At 39.4% G+C, this 17,454-nt stretch overlaps 1 protein-coding gene across 4 annotated transcripts; it reads left to right on the forward strand.

The window, feature by feature from the left end:
- Positions 1 to 186: 186 nt before the first annotated feature.
- On the forward strand, positions 187 to 17,408 carry LOC121182394 (periphilin-1). 4 transcript variants are annotated; one of them, XM_041038862.1, is made up of 11 exons: positions 187 to 373; positions 572 to 645; positions 806 to 869; positions 1,639 to 1,712; positions 2,543 to 2,767; positions 3,048 to 3,109; positions 6,348 to 6,434; positions 7,080 to 7,246; positions 10,072 to 10,148; positions 10,906 to 11,040; positions 16,476 to 17,408. In XM_041038862.1, coding segments are annotated over exons 3-11 (1,023 nt in total). In that variant the 5' UTR covers positions 187 to 373; positions 572 to 645; positions 806 to 868; the 3' UTR covers positions 16,671 to 17,408. The 4 variants fall into 4 exon arrangements, with proteins under 4 accessions (XP_040894796.1, XP_040894797.1, XP_040894795.1 ...); XM_041038863.1 differs by having other exon boundaries at positions 572 to 620; XM_041038861.1 differs by lacking the exon at positions 572 to 645.
- Positions 17,409 to 17,454: the final 46 nt, after the last annotated feature.

Raw genomic sequence — 17,454 nt, forward strand, 5'->3', positions numbered from 1 at the left:
AACACTGTCAGGTTGAGGAAACTATGAGGAATGCAGTCATTTTGTACCAAGAGACACACCATATGAAGGAAGAACCGAGGATCGCTGGCCCCCACTCCGGAGCAGAAGGTGGCAGTAATGCGCACATACTACGCTGACTGCCACCCGCGTATAAAATTAAAAAAAAAAAAAAAAAAAAAACGAAGAAGAAGCAAGACGAAGAAGGAAGACGAAGAAGAGGAGGAGCTCTGTTTGTTTTGGAATTACATGCTATGTACGCAGAAACTCTGGACAGCTGTGTAACTTGGCTTTAACCATATAATAAAGGTCCTTTTTAGGAGAAATATGTAAATCGTACATTGTGGCCAGGAATATACACATCATTATTTTGCTCGTGAGTTTCTTATTACTTCCTCTTGTGCTACGATGCTAACTAGCCAGGCTTGCTAACAGTTAATCTGGCTAGTGCAGCTTTTTCATAACAACATCATAAATAAATAAAGAACGTATAGTCACTTATTGCCATTTGACAGCAGTGACTCTATTAGGTGAAGACTCACTGTTGTCACTCCGCACTGTTCATATTCCCCAGCGCCATTTAGATTCTTGGAAACTGCATATTTCCAGTTGAAAGAAAGCAGGTGGAGTAGCATTGTTGTGTGATCGGTAAGAAGTTATAATTGGGGTGTTGTATACATGTAATTGTGTGTGTGTGTGTTGCAAAGGTCTGTTTTCTTTGTGTTTGGATATGTGTCCAAAATGGTCTGGGGTAAATAAGCTCATGTTCAGATAAACAAAGTTGTTGTACTTCATGTACTTCTTATAGGTTCGTCGTTCTCTATAGGCATCTTGAGCATACCAGACAGGGAACCAAGATTGTTCCTCCAACAGTAAGTGACATTTTTCATGTTTTTACAACCATAACAATCAGGGCTGGACTAACGATTACTTTCATTGTCTGTTAACCTGCACCATCACTGTCTCGATCAAGCGATTAAGTGACCAGAAGAATAGCGGGAAATCTTTATGTATGAGAAGCTGAAAACAGCATTTTCTGCCATGCTTTGCCTTCCCTGTAAATTGTTAATCATTTATCAATCAATCAATTAACTAGTACTTAACTAGTAACAGCGTTATTACTACTCTTTCATAGAGACCTCGATCTCTAACTTCAGTGTTTTGGCGGTGCCGCTTTCTTCAGCATGCTGAAATTTTGATTGCGCATGCTCAGCAAGTCAGTATGAACCTATACAACATGGTAGTGCTTTGCATCTGTACACATTTTTCAGTGTGACAGTGTTGAGAAGGATGAATTCTTTGTCATCTCTGTTGTTTTATAGTTAATTCTTATGGTTTGGTGAATTAGCATTTTCCCAGTCATTGCAGCAGCTAGGCAGCCCAAATCTCAGGAGACTTGTTTGCACAGTGAGATTTTAGTCAGGAAAACATTCATTGAGAATGATGTGAGCTGGGCAGCTGGAAGCTTGACCAGTCAGTGTACTTACCTAAGCTCATTGACCATACGTTGGCAATTATTCACCCCTGTTTTTTAGTAGTACCTGGCCTTTGTTTTGACGTAGGCAAACAAAGGTAGGCTAATCATTTCTCTTCCACTTCAGATCAAATGATTGATTTGAATTTTTTATTTTTTTTTGGCAGTGGCGTATCGACATGGTCGAAAATCAATTAGAGAGGCATATGAAGAGCGCTTCTTGCCCATGGATACGAGAGAGGTAAGTGAAGTTGTTTTACATTGCCAAAATCTATTAGTTTGACTAAGGCCCCTAGGTAATTAGTGAGAAGAAGTGGTGATTTAACACTGTCCTAACACTGTTATTGTATGTGAAGTTGTAGTGTTGTGATTAGCTCTTATGACTGTGGTCGGTATTTATGGTAGTATGTATTCACTTTTGTTCTTTTTCAAGTCACTCTTCGGGGTGATATTTATGTTGCAACCACTTCTCATGACATGTTTGTTTTGTCTCTGTATGTGTAATGCGTGCATAATAATAAATATTGTTGTGGACACTTCTTCAGCTGTTTTGTTATCTTTGGTTAAAATACATTCAAAAACAATTGTGTTCTGCAGTACCATAAAACAAGTGTTGAGACCACAGACTGTAGAGATCTGAATGTCATCAGCACCAACCCTCAGAGAGGGAGCTACGGTACTAAGGGTGCAATGTGCTATATGGGTGTACTGTAATTCAGATATATACAATCTTAGGACATCTCTGTTGTGACAAGGCAGCATTTTATGATAACTGTCTTGCACAATATTAATTTACACATCACAATATACTTCTGGAAAGTGACAAATGTGATATTTCCAATAGTTAAAGGTTTATCTTTCTCCAAAACCTGTCATATTTGTTTGAACGTCATAGTCCTAGTTTAATGATTTTTTTAATGATTGTACTTCCAAACATTTTGTGCCTAAAAATGTAGTCTTGTGTCAGGAATTAATATTATAGTTATTACCATATAGATTCACTCTTGTACTGGTTAGACTTTTTTGAGGCTTACAAATGGAAATGAAAAACGTGATATTGTGTCCTTTCAGGTAAAAGTTCATCGAGTCGTCAATATTGTTGAAAAGAGGAGCCCTATGCCTCGGCTGGAATATGACAGAGGCTTGCATGATGACCAGTGGTATGGTGGTCCTCGAAATTACCAGGATGCAAGAGAATGTCACGGTGAAGGCAGTTACCCACCCAGTGATCGTCGATACTTTGATGAAAACCCCAACTTTGGCGATTTTCGCAGAAAATCCTCACCCCCACGAAATGTAAGAAAATCTCGGTATCTAGGGTTTATAACCTTAATTCTCTGCTAAATCATTGCACTGTAGCCAGATCAGAATGTCTGTTTAAGTGATGAATAGTCTGATCCATTTTAGCTGATCATATCGAAACATCAAGAAATGTGTATGTTAACAAAATGGCAAATTGCATTAGTTTAATTAAGCTCTTGTAGGTGTTTTTGTAGCAGGCAACATTGTTATTAACAATAACCAGACCACCAGCTTTTCTCAGTTAAGGTTGTTTTAACTGTGATTCTGTTTTCAGGAGGGCCTGTACTCCCAACAGTGTTATAGCAGAGATGATTTGAGGCATCAGTTAGGCTCAAGGTAATTTATATTGATTCTTCTATTTCAAAAGTTCTCAATTTGTTAATTAATTAATATTTGTTTGTCATATCCTGATTATGTCAGTTACTTCACTGAATTATTTATGTAATGCATCAAACTGGCCAGAAGGTGGAGGCAGAGTTTTGAAAAGTGAATATTGTTAGCTTGACAGATTTCCTGACCTTCATTGGTATGTCTGTTTCTTCCCATGTAATATAATTGAAAAACAATGGGTTAACCATATTCATAAGCATAAAATCATTTAAATTTGAAATTGTTTACCCTTATATCTACTCAAGAGAATATAAGAATATAACATCTATCATTACAAATAGTTGCTTTGCCTTGGCAGAAAAATACTGCTCGGGAAAATAGATTTAGGAAGCATATCTTAATTATTTTTGACCACATTGCTCTTAAGGTAAGTTCAAGAGCTTAACCCCACATGAGGCAGCTAAGTCCAGCAGTTATACCTCCTGCATCAACAGACACTCTTCCCTTCGTGGCCACTTCAACATTCCAACAGTTTACGGGCCCAGGCCCTCTTTTTCCAGGAGTCATACCAGGCTAGGGAGAGGGACAAAGGGCACTAGTGTCTACTCACTCAGCCAAACAACCCCACCCCCACCCTCTACCCCACCCTGAGAGGAAAAACAGCTGGACCACTCCCTCTCCAGTCAAATACCCACACACATCTCAGATATTCTGAGCAGCATATATCTTGTGTATTTTTTTTTTTTTTTTTTACATCTTTTCTAAATTAAATAAAAAAATATATTTGATATTTTAAGGCTCATGGATTTGTAATTATAAAAAATGCCAAAGTTCAGAATTACTTTAAAATCTATCTGTATAGCAGCTGAGGTCCATATTGGTCAAATTATTAGAAGTGAAGACAGGCTCACCATTAAAAAGCATTTTAAAAACTTAAACTGCAAATTTAGGCTCATATAATACACCACAGGTACTGTGATTCCTGGATTCTTGTGGAACCATTACTCATAAACACACTGTTGAAAATATGATTGATTTTTATGTTGCCACCTGTGAACAATTTTGCTCATGCGTTGGTGGGCATTCTGAGGTGTCGATCACACTTTACTGAGGAAGTGTTTGTGACACTGTAATACTGATTTTAAATATCAGAGCCATCTTAATTTTGTTATTGCTTTGATTCTTTGATTCATTTTTGGATGCTCACCCTGGTGGACTGGAAATTTGGATTTATTATAACACTTTGCTTGTTGGCAGTGCACATAGAAACAACACTGGTGACTTTTCAGGCTCAAATTGCACCAGTTTTAACCCTAACAAATGTTTGAAAAAAGTTTAGCAAATATAAAACAGCTTTCTCAATCCTAGCGCAAAAAGTCCAGCCATTCCAGATTCTGTAAAACCAAGCAGGGCACACGCTAATTGGGAGTAATGGTGTAGCCTCAGAGGCTACACGCACAGGCTCCAGAGCCACACAGTAACCTCTTACTATACAACTATAAATAAATCTTAAGGGGTGTGGGATAAAGACAAGCAGTGCATCAGCATCATAAAGTTTGCAGTGGAGCCTTAGTGACACACACTTGTATCACTTTTCTTGCATCCTTCTTGAGGTTTTGCCCACAAATCATGAAATGAGTCAACTGCCTGACATCCAGCTCCAAGTTATTAGTCACACTCTTAATAAACAGTCACAAGCTAACATGCTACATGAAGGTTTTTCTTGTTTTTGTACAATTCCTTAATAAATCTGTCCAGTTAATTGAAGCCAGGCTTTTTTTTTGTTTAGTGTGGTCATCAATGAAGGCAAAGGGAATAAAGATGCAAATATTACTAGTTCTTATTAGTAGTTTGTTTTGTGTCTTGGGATGCACAGTTATTAACTGGACCGCAACAGTGGGGCCAGCCCTATAAACGCAAATGTTTGTCACTGACTGACTGAGTTATGAAGTTACACCACTGGTTGGCCAGCTGAGTGTTGAATTTCCCCAATGGCCGTTGAATTCAAAATGAATTTGTGAACAATTTCTAATAAATCACCAGCAGAGTGTTAACAGGCAATATTGCAAACGTAGTGCCTTTTTCCACTAGATTTACCAACTTTTCTTTAGCAACTTTTTGGACAAACCTTAGCTACTCTCTGTCAACAAGAGTTGCCAGTATTGCTCTGTAAGCACGAGGTCGGGCTTCCCTGCCACACCTCTCTATGTGTCTCATTAAATTGACCACAAAGCAGCTGACATAGATGTGAATGAGCCTCTAGCTTTCTCTCTGAGAGAATCAGAAGAATACTTAATATGGAAGATGTCTGCCTCTGCAATAAGGCATGACCCTTTAACTGTGTATGACATCTGGGTGAATATCTGTCCGATAAAAGCATGATTTACTCTCTTTAGTGTTCTTTCTTTTTTTTCTAAATAAACTACACAACTCTTGTATCATTGTCTTTTGATGTTAGTTTTGCACTGCATGGATAGCAATTCAGTGTTTAGCAAATGGCAGGCTGAGTCTTGGATACTTAAAACACACCATGAGTCGTAAAAGTTTGAGGCCTTGTTAGACCTGCTCTTTGTTTGAGATGTGGCTCGAGTTCAGGCAGAGGTCAAGACAACCAGGTGCCTTTGGGTCATTTATACCTCTGGACCTAAAGGTTGCTGTTCAGACCCAAGCTTTTCCTTGAGTCTGAAAAATCATAAAAACAAGGTGCAGTGAACAGCCAAATTTCACTACTTATTTTAAATAAGTGCTCAGAAATTGGTCATTGCATACATACATAGTTGAATAACAGATTTGGTGAAAGTGCATCGTAACTTCAGCTCCATTTTTAGCTTAATCATGACTCTGCCTTCAATTGAAGACAGATAGAAGTGAAAGAAGACCAAAATTGGTCCAACTGTTTCTTGTGCCAAAGTGGAAGATTGCCTCCATTCCACAAATTGATCAGTGTGCCGCAGTGCCCTGCTGAGTCTGAATTTAAGTCTTTGTGGTTTTGCCTTCTATTTATTCTGTTTCCATTACCCATTTGAAGGCATACATTGAGGAATACCCAACACTTTTGGTTCTTAAACCAGTAATGATGAAAATTATGCATTTTGAATTTGCACTCTTGATTTATACTCTTGAGTTGTCCATCATATTTTGCCTGGAGCTTTGTTAACCAAACGGTTCTTGCCAGAGAGCAGAGCAGCTTTGTCTGTTGTTGATTTAGCTGTATTTTTGAGTCTGTATTTTTTATGTTTTTCAGGCACAATGGTCGACCTGGTCCCTATTTCCGCAACAGAGGTCGGGGGTTAGGCCCTCCTCGAAGGCCCATGGTGGACAGAAAAGCCAAGTCAGTCCTCTCACATCTATATGGTTTTATACCATACAGTAAGCAAACTGCCAGCTCTGTAAGCAGGCAGGGATTGAAATCAGTTGTCTAGTTTTTGATTTAAGAGGTGAGCTTTCACCCAGAATTGACAGTCTTAGTCTATAAAGAGCATTGACCGGTGGCGGTTGTATTAATTGATATTCAAACACAAGTTATATCCCACTCTTAAATTGTGTTGATAGAAATTAGTGGCCAGTGTACAAGCTTTTCATAAGGGGAAACTTACTGTTTATCAACAACCTGTCACACACCCAAATGTTTTCTAGTCTAATCTCAGTCATTAGGAGAGTTTAAAAGGGCAGTCTGAGTTTATTATTCAGATGAAGCTTCCTCAGAGAAATTAAGCCAAAAGGACTCTGCAGATGTACAATAATTATATTTTAAGAAATATAGGTCCCATTTAAGTGCAGCACACTTTTTAAAATGAGTTCTTACTACAAACTATCATGTACACATACAAATGGACAAATACATTTATAGACATCACTGATCCAAAGTACTTACTTATGACAGTTTTTTTTGCTGCACAGAGGGTTTTTTTAAACTTTATTCTTTGGGTAGATTCTTTAGACTCCTGAACTTCTTGATTGTTGCTTATTTCTGTAGAGAGGACCATGATGACTACAGGAGCTCTCCACCTCTTGTAATCATGAGGGACCGCTCCCCTGGAAGAGGGGAAGCTCAGCCACCTGTACTTGGACGCTCTGGGTCAAACACCAGCAACAGGAGTTTCTCCCCTAACAGGGACAAAGGCTATGCCTACCAGCAGAGACGTAAGTATTAAGTCTCAGTTGCAACCTTGCGTTATGATCAGCTGAAAGGACTGAAAGGAAGACCTAACAGAGCTGACAATGATTCGATAAGAAAGAAGATTTATAGCAATATTTTATAAATCTCTTACGACACGGACCTACTTCATGGAAATGTTTTTGTTGGTTGAATTTTTAACAAGTTTCCTCACAAAACATGTTTGTGTCATACAAACAGACCGACTCATGAATAATAAAACAGCACAATAAATATGTGCTGTTTGCTTGTGTGCCTTGGCAGCTTGTGCCAAGGCACACAAGTGCAAATATTGATCAATAGTCAGTACGTGTACTTATATAGTCTTTGCACCTCAATTTACATAGCAAATAATGGGCTGTTCCCTGTTTAGTCTTTAATTAAACTGTCATAATGATTGCTAAAATATCTAAGTTATATCAGATTCATCTGATGTTACTTTTTCAATTTCAAGCAATCAAACTTTATTCAAATATATTTATAGCCCCCAGAGACAGAGAAAAGTTCAAACATGTCTCCTTTATAAAATCCATTAGGCATCTTCCTGCTGTATCTTCCACCTCGACTTTCAAATCTGTTTCACAGAACTGGCAGTAATAGACCCTAGCTGTTTGACCTGCTGCCCCAGTGGATAGTATGACTTCCAGTAACAAAGCACCACTCTCAACTACCTGACCCTCTGTGATTGGTCGTAGCATGCGAAACCCAAAGGAGAATAGATAATGGGAGTAGCCAGTAGAGTCGTGAATTTACATTTATCTAATACAGTGTTTGTCCTTGCAGCTGTTAAACCATCTGTAATGATAACAAGAGACACAATTTTACAGAAACATACGTATAATTATAATGTGGGAAGGAATTAAGCCATCCCAGGTGAAGCATCTGTTTTCAGAGGTGTAGTGTGAGGGGTCAGGGTATGCTGAAACATGTTAAGATGTTAATTACACTAACACCACCCATTTTTAGAGGCTGGGAAAAAGGATACCCTCGGTTTATTGGGGTGGTTTGGCTCTGCATTCAGAACCTGACCTTTTCTTCAGTGAGAAAGTAGTTCATACGCTGGCTTAACAATGTCTTCAGAATCACTTTGGGTCTGTCACTTTACATGCTTTCTTTTGTGACTTTTACAAGCTTCAGAACTTTAATTAACGATGCCAAGCTAATGAAATTTATGGATTCACATTTTACAAAAGCTTTTTTCAACGTGATCTGACATAAGCGGTATTATTAGTCTGAGGGAAAGAAGTGTGGAAAGTAATTAATTTCTCCAGTGCTTTGATTACTGAGATGCATAAACCTATTAATGTGTTGAAAGCTTAGCTCTATGTTGTACCACCCTTTGAAGATGCAGTAAAACAGTGAGAAAACAGTTGCACCTCCCATCTCCACTTCCATCTGGGATACTAATTAGGGCAGCAGAACAAAATACACAAAAATAGGGTTTTGGTGATAGGGTACGTATACCAGGATTTGTCACACAGAAAGAGGCTCTGTACAATGTCTTTTCACAAAACTTGGTCAATTATTACTGTTATTGACAAGTGACGGTGCTACTGCCACATATGTCAGCATCCACAAGGCTTGGTGTAGGGTGCAGTTGAAGGCCTTTAGGGCCTTGGTGGACTGGACTCCAGCTTGGAGAACTGGCTCCTACAATGTGGAATGTCACTTAAGGTGTGTTTCTGCCAAAAAGTTCCAAGAAACTAATATCCCCCAAGAACTAATGTCCTGGAACTTTCCCAAGGGTAGAAGATTCTCCAGCGCATTTTCAGAGCAAGGGCAAAGCCCCGGGAACATTAAGAAAATTAGTCCTGATTTATCAGAAGGCTGATGGTTGCCTGTCACATCATTTGTACATCTGATATATGATCAAAAATGGACAGCAAAGGCTAAACTTCGTCATTAGTCCATTGGCCCTAAAATCTGTTGAGCTGCTCGGTCCTGACTGTTGTAAATCAAGTAAAACCCTATTTGAAAAGTTATTGCATCAGTCTCCTCTGTTTGATGGCAAGCCAAGTGTGGCCATTTGAAATAGCTATACACAGTTTTGCCTTTTGACACAATGTCATGTTAAATAGTTTGTTTTAAGCTTGCCCCAGCCTCAGCACTGTTGTTTATGTGTATACTCCATAGGGACTCAAATTAAGATGTTTTACCTCGGCTCACTTTAATAACTATGGGAGATCCCTTCAATAAAAACAAATAGCTTGACTATATTTGTTTTGTTCTAGACACATTGGAGCCAGCAGAGGACAATATTTCAGTTTAGGCACAGCTGAACTCCTTGACCACTATTGTGTGGGAGGCTCCAACAAGGGAGTATTTAAAAAAAACAACAACAATTATTTATACTTTTCAGCTGCCTCGTAATGCCTTGGCGTTACGATTGTTCACAGTGATTATTTAATGTCTCACAGTAGAAAGTAATTGTTCCCTGCTGTATTTTTTTAAATTATTATATTATGTTTAGGCATTTTATCGTTATTAGCACAGTGCAGAGAGCTAACAAACGTGTATAAAGATGGGAATAAAGTACAACTAAGGACTCTATCCAAATTTGAAACAGGGATGCTGCAGTTAACTTGGCAATTGTCCCAGACCACCGACCCACCATGATGCACCTCCAGGCTTTATTTTAGTATTGTGCAAAATTAAATAAAAGAGTGCAATGGTTACCCGCATGTATTCTTTAGACGGCCCTCTTATAGTTGTTTCCCCTTTGTCTGAACTTTGTATTTTCCACAGCTATCTGAGATTGATTATCTGCTGACTTTTCTTTCCATTTTAATCTTTCTTGATATTTTCTCCATAGATAAGCCCAACGTGTCAACGAGCCACACTCCCAGCAACTCTGCGGAGGGGTCTCCTCACAGCTCAGCGTCTTCAAAGGTAAAAGAACCTGTACTGGTCTTCCAAGAAACGAGGTGCAGGAGTAAAATAAAAGTAAAATAAAATAAAATACGGTAGCATCTACCACATTGTATTCTTGCACCTCATATAAGAGCTGGAAAAAAATCTCAGTGAGCTGCGCAGAGGCGTGATGGAATATCACTTACACTAATATACTGCAGTTACATAAAATTACTGTCTTTACTCCTCAGGAGGACAAATAGAGTTTGTCACCTAATTCTGTCTTTGAGTGTCCAATTAAAAAAGATGTTTTCAAACAGTTTTCACAGCTTCATTATCATGCAGTGAGAATGTAACTTTAACATATAAAGGTAAAATACATAAGGATAAAGGTTAAATACATAGTACATAATTTGTAGTCAGTGAGCCAAAAACAGGCAAAACCACCAGTCTGTTACTGTAAAGACTAAAATAAGACAAAAAATGTTCTTTGATTCATGAACATTTAGGTTATGTTTCCTTTAACTGGTACTGTGACTGATGTATTTGTGTCACTGGGTCTTGACTTCTTAAAATCTTTGGCTGTAAGGATCCTTTAATCAGAGAGACGTACTGTATTTGGTGCTTCCGTTCCTGTTTTCTGTCGACATGTGGCATGCATAATGAGACATGTACAAAAACAAGAACTCAACACCCGTAAGAGAGCAGAGTTGTCTCTATTTGAAACACTTTGAAATCAGAACCAGTTTCTAAACCTGGTGACCTCAGCCCTAACCCTTAACCTTTGGCCCGCCAGGAAAAAACTCCTGCATCTGTAGCGGAGTCAGAGGAGGTGGTGGCTGCCAGCATGGAGCCAGAGCCGACACCAGAGGAAGACTTAAAGACTCGGCGGTTGGAGGCCATTAAGGCTAAGGCTCTGGAAATTGAGACGGTAGTAAGATTTTATCCATGAAATGACCTGACTTCTGTGAATTCTCTTGACTTCTTTTTGCTAATTCCATATTATGGCTTGTCTCTACTGTCTGTGTTAGAGCTGAACCTTTCTCAGTTATCACTGGGTCTCTTATTACTGAGTTATAAAATCTTGTTTTCTTAAAACAAGTGGGATTAGGAACAATCCTCTTTATTCTGTCTTTTTTTTCAGGACAGTGATATTCTTATTTTAAAAAGTCAAGAGAAACAGCAAAGGTCTTGTGGGCTTGTCTCACCTCATCGGCATTTTTCTTATGACACTTTTTTTTTCGTGTTGAGTCTTTTTATTCTGGCATGAGGCTCACCCCTTACTGACTCTTTGACATCACACTTGACAACCCCGAATATCCCGAGTCAAACTGATTACACAGAGGACGTGGGCATTGGTCAGGGAGGGTGTCAGTGGACAGTTGATGAGGGATTAAAGTGATACTCTACAGCTTTACATAACACAGACACTGAACCACATTGTAGCCCCAGAGGACTGAGGCTCTTACTGGGTTCACCTTATTGTGTGGTTGCCCCTTGTTACATGTGTGAACTTCTGCCTGATATTGAGATGGGTCATGTATCCAGACAACCCTTTTACACTATCTTTATGATGTGCCTGTGAGTGTACTGTACTTGAGTGTAGAAAGTTAGTGTAGAAAAAGGAGGATGAGTCAGCAGAAACGCGCCCAGCACCTCAGGTTTTGACGCCCCTTGTGGCCTGCTATTTGGAGTTGCACTTCTTTCCCTCCCCTTCATCGCGCTCCTCTACAGTACCACTTATCTGTTCCCGTTAAAGCAGGGCAGGAATTGCCCTGCAGGATGCAGGCGGCCCACCCACAGTGTGGTACGTCTCTTGGCATAAGCAGACACATGCTTACCCTGCCATTTCCAACTGCTTCTACAGATGTGGTGAGGGGCAGAAACCTCTACAGTGTCTTTACTGTAACATCTGCCCCGGGCTCAGTTAAACACGCACTGATCCATTGCTGCTGTGGATTGCCAAACTGAGCAGATCAGGTAGTGGGCAGAGCTGGACCTCAGATCTCCTGAAACTGGTTTGAAGGAACATCTCTAATCCACAGCAGTTAGTGTAAACCAAGCCTGTCACAGACACAAAAAATTTACCACCACAGCCATTTTTGATTATTTACTTTTCTAATTTTCCTGTTTTCACCAGGGTCTTAATACTGTTTGTACAACACAGTTAGCAGGGGCTGGTTCATCTGGAAGTGGATTTGTCAATCCAGAAAAGCTCATTGTTTTTTATTGTTTTTTTAAGAGCTTGTAATACATACTTTCCGTGGGTGTTTCAGGGTTACAAAGAAAAGCAGAATCCTCAAACATATTCATTGACATGGTAAACATCCCTGCTTATGACACTGCTTGTCATAACATGCTTGAAAACACAAAGTTATTTCATTACGGGCATAATGACTAACATGTTGCTTTGTAGGCCTTCATCATAACACTTCATTTACTGTTTTTCCTGATGCAACAGATGACCAGTGGAGCAATTATCTCCATTTGGGGTGACTGAAGAACAAACCAGAGCATGTAAAATAGCAGCTCCAACAATACTACAAAACTTAAAAAACATCCATTGAAAATGTAGCTGAGTACCTAGGAGTGATTTTCAGAGAGGTCCGTTCATCATCTCAATCAGTGCAAATGAAACATATCCATTTCAACTATTAGCCTCTCCATCGAGAGGTCCGGTTTGCAGCTTGAGTGATTAAAATGGCTCTTTTAATATCCCCTAATGTGTACCAGCCCTCGAGTCATTACCCTACTTCCCTTATTATGCAGGACCCCTGCCTGCATCAGCGCTCATTTGAACAGAGCCTCACTAAGTGTCTGTGTGAGTGCCTTATGCATAATCTCACTTAACTTCCCAACCCCCACACGGTATCCAGTCACACACTCCTGTTGGTATGTTCACAATTTGGACCTCCACAAACATCCGATTTGGGCAAAAGCCCACTTTTTAAGGCTGCTCCTTAAGGCCCCTAGTGTTGCTGTTCCTCTTGGGGCTCCAGCCCGTCCTGTGTGGCCTCTTAGTATCAGGCTTAAAGATCAGCTCATGGCTTCCACTCCAGGGAGGGAACTTAGGCAGAACCTCCCTGCAACCTTTTCTCACAGCACAAAGAGCATGCTCAGGTCAAAAGCACCCTTCCTGTTTGTTCAAGTAACATGGGAGCAGTTTTTTTTTTACAAAAATAGTAGGCTGTTTGAAGTCACTCTGCAATTGTTTAATACCATAATAAATGTGGAGTGATGCTCTTCATCTCAAACAAGTTTACTTGCATAGTCATGTGCATGTACGCACACAAAAGCTCACAGTCTTCTAAGCTCCCCCTACCATCAAGGGAAATATCTTAATATAAGTTCATGGTTCATTATAAGGCCACTTTTTCCAACCCTTTCCTCATCCTATTTTGAAGCTTTCAAGTGTGTAAAACTGTGTATATGCGATATAATGAAGTGAAAATGTAATCACTGTCAACAAAGGCTGCAGCTTGGGAAAAGATTAGGAGGGTTTTGTATTGAAAGATGGCAAACATAATCAACCCTAAGTGATTAGAGGGGTACTGGTTTGTGGGGCATACACCACATGTTTGTGTCTCATTTAGCCCTTGTTTCCTCTCACATCTTCAAACCTGGAACCAATTTTTGCTCCTCTCAAATAATGCTTACTTGGTGAAAAGGTTTAATAAAGGAGAAATTCGCCCTTAAGAGGTATGGGTGTAGAAGTCCACCTGAAATAATTGTTGTGTATCATTAAATTAAGATTATATAATAGAAAAAGGTCCACAATAGCCTAAGGTGGGACAGCTAATACTGTATGCAGACAGAGACGGAAACCTGTTTTGTTGAATGAAGTTGACCCTGAGCTTAGCTGGCCACACGTGTCGTGAGTGTCTCACTTCCTTGTGGTCGGCGGCGAGGACTATCATTATGTGGGGCCACGAATTTCGCTTGACATGATCTGCAGACATTAAAGCATCAGTCTGGGTCCAAACATCTCCCACAGTCTGGGATATTTCTGTCTAAATTTTCTTGACTTGCCCTCAGCGTGTGTGTACAGCGTGTATTGCTTTAATGTTCATAGTCACAATAGTTATTTGACCCTACCATAACATTTGATATATTTTTCCCCATACCTGGTGTAAACAGCGTTCAAAATTCATGTACTGTAGCACAGAATGTGGGTTAGGGATGCAGGAATGAATAGATAGGTGAGAATCAACTATCTGAACATGCTGTAGCTAGTTCAGCAGGGGAATTATCAGAGGGAGAGACAGAAATGACTTGAAAAAAGCTAGAAGAAGGACTGAAGTCATCTAGGAGCTGGAGGCACTGCAGTTTTTTTTTCATTGTAATTATCAGGTAGAGCATAAAATAGAGACCCTCCATTTTCTTCCAACAGATTTTATGTGAGTGATTTTATGACCTTATTTAGCTGACTCTGGTCCCAGTCTCACACACACAACAAATCGTGCATCTGTTTTTTTTTCTTTCTTTCTTTCTTTTTTTTTTTTTTTTTTTTAAATCCCCAACAGGTAACTCTCAGTAGCCTTTCTCAGCCTTTTGCTTTTTAAGCATGGGACCTTTCTTTTGCTTGAAAACACAGTGAGTGGTTCTCATGTGGTGAATTGTTTCCATCCTCATTGTTCCAAACTGAATGCCATAGTATTTTTGTTTCTTTGACCTTTTCTCTGTTGAAAACCCCTCCCGGCTGAGCTCCCTCCCTGAGTTTGATGGAAAGATCACCTTAATACTGACTGTGGCTTATTTCTTGTTTCTTCAACTATTGTAGAGTCACACACACACTGGGGTTTTGTTGCTTTCTCACTCAGCAGTGATAGTCATACTCCAGTAGATAATATCTAGTGTACTTAAGACACTTATTTTGCTTCAAACCCTGAAGAAATTTTCATCAAGGACAGTTAAGTCATGTGATTGTGATCGAATGAATTCACGAGGGCTCTTGTGATCACTACACAAATTGATGGATGCATGATCATGAGTTAGCCTAGATACATATTATGTAATGTGTATCTAGGCAAAGAAACAGCAGTTGTGGTTTTAAATTTCCCCATAACTGACAGAAGCCTGGAATATAGCCTTTTAACCGGTTAACCTCACATTCTGCTCAAGACTGGACACTGATTTAAGATGACAGGCAGCATTTTTCTTGTCAAAATTGCCAAAGCCGATGTCTTGTGTTTTATTGCATTTAACAGAAAGTTAATGTTAGATGAGATACTATCAGCTAATTTGCGTTCTACAACAAAGGCCTGAACATGACACAGATATACAGTACCTCTAAGGAAGATAAACAGTTTTCCATCACTCACTGTCATTGTTTTCCATCTGATGCAGTGATTTGCTGCGGCCGATCCAATAAAACATATTAAATAGAGATGATAATGACCTTGTTTTTCCAGAGGTAAATGTGTCCTTCATGGCTACATGTATTTGCCTCTTTGTATGTAGACATTATCTGACATTTAGAAGAAATTGGATTTGATTTCTTACTTTTACTGGACAGCAGTGTCGTTGTTTTAAGCTATTTCGAGAGGAGAGGTGATCTGCATTAATTCAACCTTGGAGGACCCCGTTGTCCTAGACTGCTCGTTGACAGGTTAGTGTAGCCCTAAACCTCTTGGCAGCCCTGCCCCACATTTAGCCTTTTCTCCCCAGGTGATAAAGATGCTGTGAGCTTGCACCTGGGACTCTAATAAAGAACTTAACAGCCGTTTTGGGTCAGCAGTAAAATCTGAGAGGGATGTGAGAGATTGTTACAATGGGGTGTGAAAGAATGCTACAGCACCACTAACATACTCTGACACCTCATGTTCCTTTTGTTATGGGCAGACATACACTTGAATAGGCTCGCTTACACACATTCACACACCTGTTTCACGGAATATACCAATTTACCAGAACTGGGTTCATTAAGTTCACAGTTAGGCATCGAGACAAGAGTCGGCCTGTAGAATTCAAAGAGCTGTCAGAGAGCAAAGTGTGTGTGTGTGTGTGTGTTACACTAACTTTGTAACACAACCAGCTATAAATAAGATATAGTTGCTATTTCTTCTTGTGAATCATAAGACTGAATCATCTGCATTACTCTCAAGCTGACACACCTGTATTTTGGATTATGATCAGGTGGAGAACAGAAAGTGATTATTTTCCGCTTCAAATAAATTAGATATAAATATTTAAATAACCCTGTACTTTGCATCGTCAGAATGTCCCGTAAATGTGCCTTGAAGAAAGACCAGTTTATAATGTGTCTTTCTTTTTAATCCAGAAAAGTTGGCTTTGTTTTTCTTCACTATACACATCATTGTATCATTATGAATATTAGCATTTCTGATGTGATTGTTGTGTGTGCAGCATTACAGGCAAGACTGTGAGACATTTCGCACGGTAGTGAAGATGTTGGTGGCCAAGGAACCCAGTTTGGAAAATCTGCTGCAGGCTCCACTGGATGCGAACCTGCTGGAGATTAAACAGCGCTGCCTAGATGCTCTTAGGCACTTTGTGAAGGAGCTGGACAAGGTAATAGAAGAGCCAGACACTTCAGCATAAACCAGAGGTCTCAAAACACTGCAGTAATAATATGGAGTCTTAAAATCTTATTTTTTAAATAAAGAGAAAATTGCCCTAGAGGAATTTTTCACTTGTTTTATTTTAATCATGTTCTGTAATCAAGTAGTAGTAATAGTGATTGGTTAATTTTTTTTTTGACTCATTATAAACAAAAGATGTCTAATGGTGGCAATTTTCCACTTTCTGAAGCATAAATAGGATTTAAGACTCAATATCAGATTAAATCATTGTAAAAATGGATATGTTGGTACATTGAAATACCTTTAGTATTATGAGTAAAATCAAAAGGAGAGGAGCCTTGTACAGAGAAATACACAATATACAATTTCAGTAGAGTTTTTACCATGAGCCATGTTGCAAAAGAGCAATGTAAACCTCTTTGATGTTTTGCAGTGCAGCACTATTCTGTATAGAAAAGATGCTTTATATGTAGATCATCAATTTTTGTCATGTCATCATCTGCCGCTTATCTGGGTCTGGGCCCAGGTCGCGGGGGCGACTGCTGCCCAGTCCACACAATACTCCGAAGTCCTACGGCACCTCCCACGGGTGGTTGGCCCATGGGAGGCGGTGCCACCCAGAATCTCGTGGGTCTCAAACCCACGACCCCGAGAGATTGAGATCAATTTTTGTCTTATGTTCACTTTAACTGAACAACTTGGGAATATTACCTTTTAGATTATTGGTCAATAAAGGTTAAGGCTTCGAGTTAAGTAATGATGACTCCTGTTTTTGTATCCTTTAAATACTGTTCCACATGAAA

Source organism: Toxotes jaculatrix, chromosome 5 (assembly GCF_017976425.1).
Source record: "Toxotes jaculatrix isolate fToxJac2 chromosome 5, fToxJac2.pri, whole genome shotgun sequence".
Lineage (NCBI taxonomy): Eukaryota > Metazoa > Chordata > Actinopteri > Toxotidae > Toxotes > Toxotes jaculatrix.